The sequence below is a fragment of the Apostichopus japonicus genome, chromosome 16 (assembly GCF_037975245.1).
Source record: "Apostichopus japonicus isolate 1M-3 chromosome 16, ASM3797524v1, whole genome shotgun sequence".
Lineage (NCBI taxonomy): Eukaryota > Metazoa > Echinodermata > Holothuroidea > Aspidochirotida > Stichopodidae > Apostichopus > Apostichopus japonicus.
In genome coordinates, this window is record NC_092576.1 from 37,444,992 (window position 1) to 37,458,260 (window position 13,269).

The window sequence follows — 13,269 nt, forward strand, 5'->3', positions numbered from 1 at the left end:
TCCACGTCAGAACACATCCCATCACATCTCACCCCATCCATCACCTTGCATGACATGACATCACAACACCACACATCACATCGTCTCTGTGTAATATATGGTGGTGAGTGTTCAACTTGGCAATATCACAAATAAATCGTACTGAATGAAATAGCAGCATTTGCCATCAGTATATCAACCGTGTAGTCAACCATATTGCAAGTTAGCAAATCGGTGACACAATCGTTAACATATGGTAATTGTACAAAATGGGTACCAAATTGCAAGGTATATTGCTGATTTAAACCATGAAATCCATCTTTCCCAGTGGCAACCTATTTAATTTCATAATAAGTAGTGGTGAAAAATATGGAAGATAGGTCATGTTAGTCACGTCAAGCGACAGTTCAAAATATTAGGAAAAAAAAGGAATAAATCGCTATTTGAGTCAATATGTAAGGTTTACATATTGTAGGGGTAAGGGTGTCCATGCCACAACCCCTAGGTTCTCGTTTCATAACCTCGCAAAGACGAAAAACAACAAAACTAGAACAGATAACTTGACCTATTCACAATTGCCTCTGTTGTTGAGAGGATTCTTCTGTTGATTTGTTATTTCTAGCTTACAAAATAGGAAACTAGGAGTTACCAGACAACTGTGTATACCATGGCTATACTGTAGTCACAGTGAATGGGTTGCCTTCATCGCAATCAGTGTTTAAGATAGTCGTCACATGATGAAAGTTCGCTCTCGTCCATGCACAGGATGTTAAACGGCAGTCCCCGTAGCAAGAATGGGTGCCTCAATTACAAACCTGCCTCCTAATTCTCTTAGCACACACGCAGCATTAAACAAGCTTGAATGTGCATACACAAACATCACGTGGATAGAGTTTGAAATGAGCTTTTGTTGGCTTTCGAAGCATTGTGATTCAATAAACCAAAGTACTCCATCCAACACTAGTTCCGTTACCACCCTGAATTTTCACTTTCACGCTCACTGTTTACAGGGAGAGCTGATCAATGCTCGTGAGGGGGATGCCAAATACCTTGCCCCAGAATTACTAGAAGGGAAGTACAGCAGGGCTGCTGATGTCTTCAGGTGAGTTTATGATGACAAATAATGTATGAAAACATTTTCATGCTTAATATGAGGAAAGGTCAATTGCTTATTGGCTCAGTTGTTACAGCCATTTTTGTATTTAATGCAAAGAGCAAATAGTATTCAAATTCATACAAATTATTGCTGGCAAGGAGGGGTTCAAGGATGGTTGAAATGAGACAGAGTTCAATGTGTCTTATTTGGCTGAGTAGAATGACAAGCCAAGAACTTCTTGTTCCAAAACATCTGTAGTCTATTGCCAAGATTTGACAACAAGGTTCAGTCACATAAGTTGGTAACTTTGACTGGTTTCTTGCGTAGTCTGTGTTCTGACTTCGGCTTCACATTTCTTTCACATGTGGTTATGTTTCCAGGGTGAAAGAGATTTGGTTGCCAGGGATGGGTTGTAATTAGGTAATACTGGGGCCTCATTGTTTGGTAGAATGGTGAATTACTCTGTTGAACAGCCATGTTTAAACTTGATTGGGGGGGGGGGGTGATGGGTGCAGGCATAAATTTTGATAAGGATTATGTTTCTAATGGAGGTGCTTATAGGTATTTTGAAAGCAAGAAAAGTGATAGTCATAGTTCTAACATGATCAGGAGGCATACTAAGGTACATAGTTTCAGGGATAAGCTGAAGATTGGCTTTACCAATGCTAGAAGTATTCGTAAATATTTTGCTGAGTTTACTGTTCTTCTTGAGGATCTGAAACCTGATGTTTGGTATCACAGAATCTTGGTAAAGGGAGGACATTGATAGTGCTGAGGTTTCATACCTGGGGTATGTTGTGTATCTTCAGGACAGAAGGGATACTAATAATGGGATTGGTGGTGGAGTTTTCTGTATGTTAGGGATGATGTTGTAAATGTTGAGAAGTCTCAGTTGCAAGGTTCTTTTGTAAATTTTGTCTGGCGCAAGTTGTCCACAAACAACACCAAGAGGTCGAGTGATGTTATTACTATTGGTGTTGTTTACCGTTCTCCTAACAGCAGCGATGATAACGATGTCTTGCTGTTTGATTCAATTAGAAAAGCTGTTAAAGGAGATGTTGTTATGATAGGCGACTTTAATTTTCCTGACATTAATTAGAAAGATAGTTCCAGTAGTAGGAAGGGTAATAACTTTCTAGATGTTGTGCAAGATTACTTTTTACATCAGCATGTTAATTTGTCTACTAGGGGGATAACTTTCTGGATCTTGTCTTGAGTTCTGATCCAAGCAATGTTGTTGATTTGACGGATCTAGGAAAACTAGGAACTAGTGATCACGATATACTAGCTTTTGATGTTGTTTGCAAGGATGTAAATTCTGTTAGCAAGGAAAAAGCATTTAGTAAATAACATTGCCTTAAATATTAAGGACAACCCAAAGGCCTTCTTTTCTTATAAATGTCAGGTCAAAGCAGAAAGAAAAGATGCAGTTGTTTTTCTTAGGCGACCACAGGCAGATGATATAGTTACTGATAGTCAGGATCTTGCAGATCTTTTGAACAACTATGTTGTGTCAGTTACTGAGTTTTAAGAAGGAAAGATATGGATAGTATTCATGATTTTCAGGGGGGAAGGAATGGTCCTAAACTGGATTCGGATTCTGCGTTGGTGCCTTTATCGAATATAGAGGAGAGAGTATCAAATTCCCAACCCTCTGTTGACAATTTCATACACAGACTTTCCAGCTTACTGTGGAATTTGCAACGGTAGGTTTGACTTCGCTTAGCCATTGGACTATTTTAAGCCTCTATATTATGCAGTTAGGCTATTTCATAGAGTAAAAAGGAGTTCCTGTTATGCTCTATGGCTATTTCCTATGACTTTAATGGTCTTCTGTATAGACCCCAACTATAGCCGATTATTATTCCTCACTTGTCCATGTGCGGATTGTGCGGGACCGTAGCTATGTTTTTACGCGATAAACATGGTTATCGGCGATAAACCATGTTTTTCGACATTAACATAGTTTATCGGCAATAAACCATGTTTATCGCTCGAAAAACCATGTGTATCTCTTGAAAACACAGCTTGTGGCCGATAAACCTTGCTTTTCGACTAAAAAAACATATTTATTGCAGAAAAACCATGTTTATCAGCAATAATCCATGTTTTATATGCAATAAACATGGATTTAAGCAAATAACCCGTGTTTATCAACCAAAAATCCATGTTTATCGGTCAATAAACATGTTTTTTTTTATTGAAAAACATGGTTTATCGGTCGATAAACATGGTTTTTCGACCGTAAATCCATGTTTTTCGATTTATTGAGCACTTGGCTTGCCATAGACATCTGTAGATATTGTGTTCCTGGATTTCCAGAAGGGCTTTGATAAAGTTCCCCACCAATGTCTTTACTTAGGTCGAAGAGTTTGGGTGTCAATGGGAATTTACTGTCTTGGATCGAGAAAGGCTTGGTAATAGGAAACAGGGTGGTCATAAAAGGCTGTGCTTCTTCTTGGCAGGAAGTTACTAGTGGGGTACCACAAGGGTTTGTTTTGGGTCCCTTGTTGTTTGTTGCCTATATAAGTGACATTGATGGAGATATTTTGTGTACAGCTAAGAAGTTTGCTGATGACACCAAACTGTATTTTGAGGTTTCTTCCAAAAGCGATTCGGAGAAACTTCAAACGGATTTTTAATAAGGTTTGTTACTGGTCTCAGGAATGGCAAATGCTTGTTAATATTGATAAATGCAAGGTGATGCATTTTGGTAGCAGTAACCTAAAGTATATCTACAATCTTAATGGTGAGGAGTTACAGGAGGTCTTTTTGAAAAAGACCCAGGTACTGTATCTACATTGACTCATCTCTGCAACCTTCTAAACATTGTCTTGAAGCTGTTAAAGAGGTAATAGGGTTTTAGGTATGATCAAGAGGAACTTCAGTTTATGAAAGAGGAAATAGTTGTTAGGCTATAAGCAGTTGGTTAGGACTCATCTGGAGTATGCTGTGCATGCTTGGAACCTATATTTTGCTAGGATAAAGAAGTACTCAAAAAGGTCCACAGGAGGGATACTAGGATGATTTGTTCCTTAAAAGGTGTTCCTTATCATTATATGCGGTTACAACTGTTGAATCTCACTACACTGGAGATTAGGAAGTTACTTGGTGACTTGATTCAGGTTTTCAAGATTGTGTATGGTTTTGACAGTTTATCCTTCACTGACTTTTTCATGTTTGCTAATAGTGCATGTACCAGAGGTCATTGCCCTAAACTCCAAAAGCCACAAAGTAGGATTAGTATTCAGCATAACTTTTTTCTAATAGGGTTGTGAATATAGGAATGATTTGCCTGAGTAAGTTGTACTTTCCAGTAGTGTGAATGGGTTTAAGAATGCTTTGGACAGGCACTTTCAAGCATGGTAATAAGGTCTGAGTGTTTGTGTCTGCATTTTTTTGGTCTCTCCTATGGGGTCCTTGATGGGGACTTAAGTGTCCCTCATGATCCTTCTTTTGTACTAAACTCAAATAAACTCAACTAAACTATCTAAATTTCTAGTGAAAATTTTTCTATTTATCAACATTGATGGTCTTTGTTCTCTTTTAAAACCATAACAGTTTAGGGATGACTATCTTGGAGCTAGCAACAGATTTAGTGATTCCGCAACATGGAGATGGATGGCATCAACTCAGAAATGGTGAAATACCTTGGCATCTAGCCAGAGGTAAGTTAATCCCACACCATGACACCTACTGTACCCAGGGTTATGTCAAGCTCAGAGCTATGTACCTACAGTAGCCACTGGATTCCGGTCTGTAGTCTCCCTATGACACTTCTTACTCCTACTGGTTGACAGGAGCATTCTCTTCCAAGCACTGTACGGCTATTTGCAGCTACTGTATTTTTCACACTGTGCTAGGTCGTTAGGCTAGGTCTCCTTTGCTATATTATACAGTATAAGGTAAAATGTTAACATGCAGCAATTAATTCCTAGATTGTATGAAGGCATTTGTATCTCATGGGATGCTTACTGGAATTTGTCTGTCTCTGCTCTTTGCTCTCTCTTCAATATTGGTTTTCCTGAAAACACATTTTAAAATGTGTAAGACAAAGTTGTGAACTTTGGGAAATTTGAATAATAGAATAATAAAAATTTTGAATATTCTCATAATTGCTCTTAATCTTGATGTGGTAAGCCTTCTAAAGCTCCTTGCTATAAAATGGAAAACTCTGGCATCTAGATCATTTTTTCAGATGTTGACTTGCAGTTGTCTATATCATTTGTCAGATGTGTCTCTAGAGTTGAAAAGCTTCGTTGTTGCTATGCTCCTTCGTGATTACACCCAACGTCCTACCCTGGCCCAACTCAGCACGATCCCCAAAATCCAGCGAGTGCTCACATCAAGATGGCGTGAGCTCTTTTTACAGCAGTTGGTGAGTACCAGCAAAGATCATTTAAATCAGTAGAAATTATGAATATGATTGGACCGTTGAACCACGAGATGCAGCTTAAATTGCTGATGACATCATCTAGAATACTGTGTCTGTAACAATAAATAACGATCAAAGATTAATCATCCCTTGGTGCTGCTAAAGAAGCTGAACATTTTAATCTGTAATGCTTTTTATTTCCCTTTCTCATTTACAGAAAAACAAATGTTTTCACATCCTCTTAGTTCTGTGGAGTTTCTTTCTGGCCATATTTTATCGGATCTTCAGTCCTCTGTTTTCGCTGAAGAGAAAGTTGTTCCAAACCTCTGCTATGGAACAGAAAGTTATAAAAACAGAGAGACAAATTAGAAGACCTTCAGATTGGGATCTTAGTTTCTCCGATGGTGAGAAACTTGTGTTTGCTTAATTTTCCATTTTATATTTTCTAAAAGGATGAGGGGATAGGTAGGAGGAAAAAGGGAGAGGTGCAAGGTTTGGAAATGGAGAGAATATGTAGAAATGGTTGTAGAGAACACACATAAGAACTCAAGATCCAGCAAAATTTTTACTAGTAGCATTTGAGTGCTCTTGCAGGGTAAGTTGAGAGAGTGTGTACAACATGATGTGAAAAAGGAATACTATCATTTAAAGAGTGCATTTTAGGAATGACAGTATTGTAGAAGTGTTCATCCCAGAATTTGTTCAAACATTGTTTTTCCTTATTCTGGCTTTTATGTAGATGAATGTTTCGAGAGTGACCAATCTCACAGTTCATTTGGCGTTCCCCTTAGCAACAGTTCCTTCTCCAGTGAGGAAGATGCCCCGAAAGGTTCATCAATTCTGCTATCTAAAGCCCGGTAAGATTTTTATTGTTCTGAAATCTTACAGAATTTTAAAATTTGGTTGTTCAGATTGTGAAGACCCTTGCATGGTATTTTGAATCATACTTATATTGATGAGGATATTTATTTTATTAGGTAACTCTTTGATTTTCTTTGTTGAATAGGTTTCGGTTCCCTTTACCAATGACTCCTAAATCTGGACCAAGAGGTGGTAAACCAATTCCGAGGAGTTCCTCCCCTATTGCTCGCTTATCACCGCAGAGGTAATATCACCATGTTGGTGACCGCTTTGTTAACCCATCTCACTGAAAAAAATCATAATGTTGTTTGTTTGTTTTGTCTGTAGTTTAATATTACATTGAAATGCTATGGAAGCCCAAACTAATATTAAATTCTGGCAAACTTATTTTTACTGTTCTGTCATTGACAAAAAGTTCCAGTTCGCTGGCAGAGTATCGCCTCAGAGGTGCTAAATGATCCTCATGAATGTGATCTGTTGCATGCTTATAACTCTCAGTAAAAAGTTTAGACATACTTATACGAAAAAGAGAAATACATGAAATAGAGCCTAAGTAAAAAGAAAGTAATAGGTTGACAATTGAAGAAGAATGATGATATAAAATATTTACTATTCACAAAAAGTATCAGCCAACATTCCTGTGTTTATTTTCAGCAGAGCACTCAGGTTTGGTGGTAGCCCAAATGCAAGTCTGTTGAGGTCACCTAAGAGCACCCCTAGAGGGACCCCTTCTGGGTCCCCTGTTGGTACACCTTCTAAGGTATCTAGTATGGAATCTAGTATGGATGAAGACAGCAGGGATGATTCTTTTCAGTGTAGTATCGGACCTCGAAGTCTACACATGGTAAGTTAAACCCAGTGATTAGAAAATTTCTATTATTACAGAGATATAAAATCTGGGCATAATATTATTGTTCCTGTTGTAATGGTTGTCATGAAACATATTTATGTTGTGTTATTAAATTCCAGCTTAATGTTGAACAAGTGAAAGTAATTTAAAAAGGAACAGTTTTATAACTTGCTCATGTACTATTTCCGTATTAAAGAAATATGAGATACTGATATAATTCTTATGAATATCAAACAGTCTTATGGATAACCACAGATAACAGGACAAAGAAGTTGCTACTCATTAGTTCTATAATTTTACAAATGAAATCCAAACTGAATGAGCAAAAGTTCTACATTGTATCAAAAGTTATAAAACGTAGCAACATTTTCATCTTTGCATCCTCCATTAACCACAAAATCCTCCCAAATGTTTAGAACCCTTCCCTTATAACCCATTAGAATCCTTTAGAACCCTTAGAACCCTTCCCTGGATGACATAACATCTTAGTCTGTCAGTACAAATATGATCAATGTACCCCTGTATGTATTTAGCCTTTCACCGTATCCAATGCATGGATATGATCGGTTGTAAAGTACACAATGTAAGTGTAATTATTCTGTAGAAGTTCTTCATCTTTAAAGAGCTTTATAATCCATCTTCATTTTAACACATTTTCCATATTTTCTGCTCACTAGGATTTCAATGAAGCAGACAAGAGTGACTGAGAATTGATCACAGTTCTTGAGGAAGAGGCAGCAACTTCTGCTCTATATTAAACAGTACTAAATATTGTGGCATTCAACGTATCGTAGAGACCCCTTAGAGTAGTGTCAAAGATTGATTTATATGAACACTTGTTGTGTTAACTCACATGTTTGCTGGAAGAGGATGCATTGATAAATGGCTACTGTCTTTAACATGTCTTATATTGTGTGTAAATCTTCTGTTGTATTGTGTACTCTGACTTAGGAGGATTATGATGAAGAAACGTTAGGTTATACAAAGCATACATATTTGAGGTTATATTCCATCTGTACGGACTTTCAGTAATGATATATTTTAAATGCTGCAAGAAATCAAACTTGATAAATTCTTTGTAATTTAAAGTGTAAAGATTGATCATATTGTTGTGTTGGTAAATTGTTAGACAAATAAGTGGTGCATAATCGATGTCTTTAGTGGCTGGAGTGAACAGTTATGTTTCTAAAGGTAACATTTTTTTAAAAGTTTTGCTGGAGAAGATTCTGCTTGTAGTTAAATTTTAAGCTAGTTTGTTTATGTCGAAAGGCCTATTTTTCAGTCTCTCGAGGTCCATTGGAAGGAGGTCATGTAAAGCCAATTGCCTTCTAAATTATTTAATTTAGTAGTGATCGTTTGCTCATGTTTATCAATGGATTGGGCCATCTAAAAGAGACTTCTAATATCACCATCTCACTATTGATCAACAGTGATTTAGCAAAATACTAGTTCTGACTACAATGTTTCTCAGCATTTTTTTTATGATACACATTGAGTTATAACAAAATGGTTGATAAATTGTTACTTGTCTCTATTGCTGTATGACAGAGTCAAGTTAGTTTTTATTAAAGTGTTCTGTATATACTGTGATTAGAGCATAACGAATCACCAACCTAGAATGGCATTTTTCTAAAGTTGTTATGAAATATTCCAGAAACGAACTCTTTATGCGAGGAAGTATTACACAACAAGTCTTTCTAATCGTTTTACCTGCTATTACATCTTTGCTTCAACATGATTATTACAATGGAGAATAGAAGAAGGAAGCATTGCGTTCAGTTGTAAGGAATAGGACTGTAAAATAAATGTGACTTTATCTTTAACAAATATGTAAAACTATTGTTAAAAGTATTGAATGTAATTATAAGTACAAATATCTTGACTGAAAAGACTCACGACTGATACTGCTTGTACACTGTCTATTGGCTTAATTGTAATGTAATATTGGTTCACTTGGGTTGCATGTATTTAAGATGACCAATACTAAAGTTGACAATATGAATAACAAATAAATATACTACTGCTAATGTCGCTATTGAGTTTGCACGGGAAGAGAAAGCATATTTTTGACAGATTCTTCAGCACACAGTTCTTCCTCAGAGTAGACGTATATTATACAAATAACATATCAGTATGCATCTAATGATGTTACGAAGTTACCTACTCTGGACGATTTCGAACTTTTACCCCAAGTAAACCCAATCCTACTTGATTCCTAATCTTGTCTACGGGAATCAGATCATTTTATACATTCAAGGTTGAATATCATTATGGTCATTGTATAGGTATACCCATGTATGTCTGATAGACTGGAGGGAAGATATGTGAGGGAGAATTGTGAGAGAAGTGATGTTTTACTGAATAATTATTCTTCAGCTTTTCTTTCCAATCTCAAGGTTAATTAGTTTTACCTATAAAAAGTTGAAGAATACAAAGGTTTTGTGTAGAAAAGCTGCTGTGCATCTATTTGTGAAAGCAACAAGAATCTCAGCTAGTTTGCATTATGATTGTTATTGGGTAGTTTACCAGAAGCACCATTGTCAGTGCGGGGTGGGGCATATTTTTAAAAGGAAATGTAGATGATACTTACTGATAGTTTTGTTGGCTTTTGTTCGAAACGCTGGCTGATCCGTCCCCTTTAGAATGAATTTGAGAGGGTAACGTCTAAGGTTCGGCCCGGTTTTCAGTTGCGATGTTATATATGATTTTGTTAACAAATACATAGTATGTAATATTGATTAGCTGTTTGTGATATAGTTTGGAGAATGGTGAAAATTATCGTGTCAATTACTTTAAAAGTACCCTTTACTTTAATTATATAATATTACAATTATTCAAATCTCGTTATCGTACATTTTCTTTATAACTTCTGTTATCGAATCTGAAAATGTCATGATTCATATTTGAAGGGAAACATATATGATTTATTTTTTAAAATGGGCAAGTGGTTTGTTATGTGTTTCCCTACGTGTTATGTTACATCCACAGCTACTCACAACTTAACTAGAGGTTTTTCATCTGTTACCTTCATTAAAGATCCAACAAATAAAGTAAATAATATGTACATTTAAGTCACTGGATGGTTGTTTTAATACTTAGAATAAAAGATAAACCCCATGTCTAATCTCTCCACCGCTGTTAGGAGACCGGTAATAAACCACAATGTTTAATAGCACTACTGGACCTCTTTGAGTTGTCCGAGTACAAATCGCACCAGACAGAATTGACGAAAGAACATTGCAACTGAGAGTTCTCAACACTTACAATATCATCCCTAGCATACAGTAAAACTCCACCACCAATACCATTATGAGTATCCCTCCTGTCCTGGCGATACACAACATACCCTGGGTAAGAAACCTCAGCACTATTAATGCCTCCATTTAGTAAGCATAAATAGAAATATTTATACATTTTGCAACAGATAAACAAACGTTCAGCTGAATCATTAATGCATACCATCTTCAGAGTAAAACCACTAACCATGACTGAAAATCGGATGCAATTATATTTGGTTCCAGTCTTGACATCATTGTGTATATACCATGCTCATTATAAATGGCGAGATTACAGCTTGAAAGAAGGGCACTTGCTCACACCCCACTTTTTTCCCAGACCATGAGTTTGCTTTCTTTCCGATTGTGTTGTTAATTTGTTTGGTTAAGACAGCAATATTGACAACTCTGGGACACTTTTATACTTACTTATATGTCATTACACAAGATTTAAAAAAGATCGACCCATTGTATCGATTCTTATTTAAATCTATAACGCACAATGTGAAAACACCATATAGGCCAATGTCCTTTAAGATTATCAATTTTGGCTGTATTTGAATTATGAGAGAAACACTGATATGTAGAGAGTTGTTAACCTGTTTACCATATATGAGAGTATCAACAGGCGACGTCCAGCTCTTCATAAAGATTGATAATTTGTAACTTTTTTATGCGCTTACTAAATCTGGCAACAATTTATGATTATAAAATAATAACATTTTCAAACACACAAGTAGTAATGGGTAATAACCTATAAATACTGAACCACACTACATCAAGTTTTTTTTTTCTACTGAAAACAACAAAAGTTCTCAAAAGTGAATGCAACAGCCCAATAGATCCGGGTTTAACACCAAATCCCGGTTGTGCTCATGATCTTAGTTTGTGATTACTGGGACATGGTAAGATAAGCTGCCTATCTTTCCCCTATCCAATTGAAGTATGTAATGCTACTGGTAAGCAGAAGTTGATGTGAATCTAGTCCGATGTGGAGCACCTCTCAGATGTTCATGCCAAGTTACTACACCCAACCTCACAGCCCCTTCCCCCTCTCTCCCTCCCAAAAAATGAAGGATAACTTAGAAGCTTTCCTTAAGTAAACGTTATTAAAATGCCTACGTTATGTAAAATGTTCTTAGGAATAATGTTAATCTAGTGTTTAGAATGTTCAGGTGGAGTAAATGTTTGTGAAATTTATAGTGTTTGCAATTTGTCAACACACATAACCTTACAATATATGCTACCTATATGCGCACTAAACTTTAGCATATTCATCGCTTAGTTTCAGTGTACTGCTTATAGTACGTGTCTAACTCACCTAAATGTGTTTACCTAGTAATATATTACTGATATAAATATCAAAATGTAAATATGAACTTAAATTTGTATATATAGACCCCGAGACTAATAAAACTGTAAAGGTCGCTCCAACAGCTAATCCCGCCATTATCGCTTAGCTTGATCACACGTATTCAACATGTGTCATTCAGAGTAGTAGTGAGCGCAAAGAGAAACATTATGTAAGGGGGAAAACTCCCACTACTAACGAGAGATTGGGTAAGGAAGATTTTGTTTAGTCGGGACTTGGTTAACAACACCCTTTAGTCCATTCCTCATGATGTAACTCCACAACCCCGCCATTTTCAACCTTAATAACACAATAATCATGAGTTTTTATGACCACGACCGCATATCACGACAACTTGCATACAGTAAAACTCCTCTACCAATACAGTTATGGGTATCCCTCCTGTCCTGGCGATAAACAACAAACCCTGGATACAAAAAAAAAACTCAGCCCTATTAATGTCCAGCAATTAGTAAGCATGAATACAAAAATGTATACATTTTGCAACAAAAAGGTTCAGTTGCTATAAGTTCACACCATCGTCAGAGTAAACCACTTACCATGCCCGAAAATCGGATGCAATTAACGTCAGTTTCAGTCTTAATATTCTTGCGAAAATACCTTACTCATTATCAGTGGCGGGATTACAGGGGGCAAGAGGGGCACTTACCCACACTCCAATTTTTAAAAGATCTTGAGTTTGCTGTTTTATGAGATTCTGTCGTTAATTTGGTTGAATATGTCACTGCAAGATTAACAACTGCGATACTGTAATCATGATTTATAATTCATTACACAGGTAATTAAACAGATATACCCAATGTTATTTAAATCCATAACGCACTATGGTACTAATAACTACTACTATAGTACCAATGTGACATACCTATGTCGTTAAAATTATTCAGTTTGGCTGTATTTGAATTTTGAGAGAAACACTGATATGTAGAAAGTTGTTAACTGGTTTGCAAAGTGTCAATAGGCGACGTCCAGCACTTTCATACAGATTGATCATATGTTACTTGTATGTCGCATACTAAATCTGAAAAGATTTTATGCATATACCAAACTTTCATTTTGAAGTATTAATAGGCAAATAACCTTTAAATCTTGAACCACGTTACATCTAGTGCCTTTATGAAAACAACACAAGTTCTCGAAATTGAATGTTATGAAATAGTGATATCATCTCTTTGATGTTCCCGAAAAACTCCATCGAGACACATTACAGGCCCCTTATATATTTATCTAGGTCAAGGAATCAGTTTTCCCACGAGAATTTTTAACTATCTTATTGAATCTTGTTACAGGGCCTTTTCCCAAAATAGATTCCATTGTGTCTGTAAAACATTCGAGAAGGTTCTTCTCACGTGGTATGGAAGTTTCCATAAGAAAGGGGTGGACTTCCAAATTCCCAACCAATCAGGGCAGATCAGTACTTTCTAGACTAATTTTTATATCGTTAAGTTAATGCAGGATGAG

The 13,269-nt window shown here is 36.4% G+C and overlaps 2 protein-coding genes across 3 annotated transcripts in view; both read left to right on the top strand.

Moving 5' to 3' along the window:
* The window catches only part of LOC139982299 (uncharacterized), a 97,349-nt gene that overhangs the window by 54,719 nt on the left and 29,361 nt on the right, over positions 1–13,269 (top strand). The gene's annotated exons all lie outside the window — the stretch shown is intronic.
* LOC139982861 (uncharacterized) lies at positions 4,616–6,596 on the top strand. The gene is made up of 5 exons (XM_071995994.1): positions 4,616–4,743; positions 5,308–5,453; positions 5,668–5,854; positions 6,190–6,307; positions 6,457–6,596. Exons 1-5 carry the CDS (start codon positions 4,644–4,646, stop codon positions 6,557–6,559), a joined length of 654 nt encoding a protein of 217 aa, XP_071852095.1. The 5' UTR covers positions 4,616–4,643; the 3' UTR covers positions 6,560–6,596.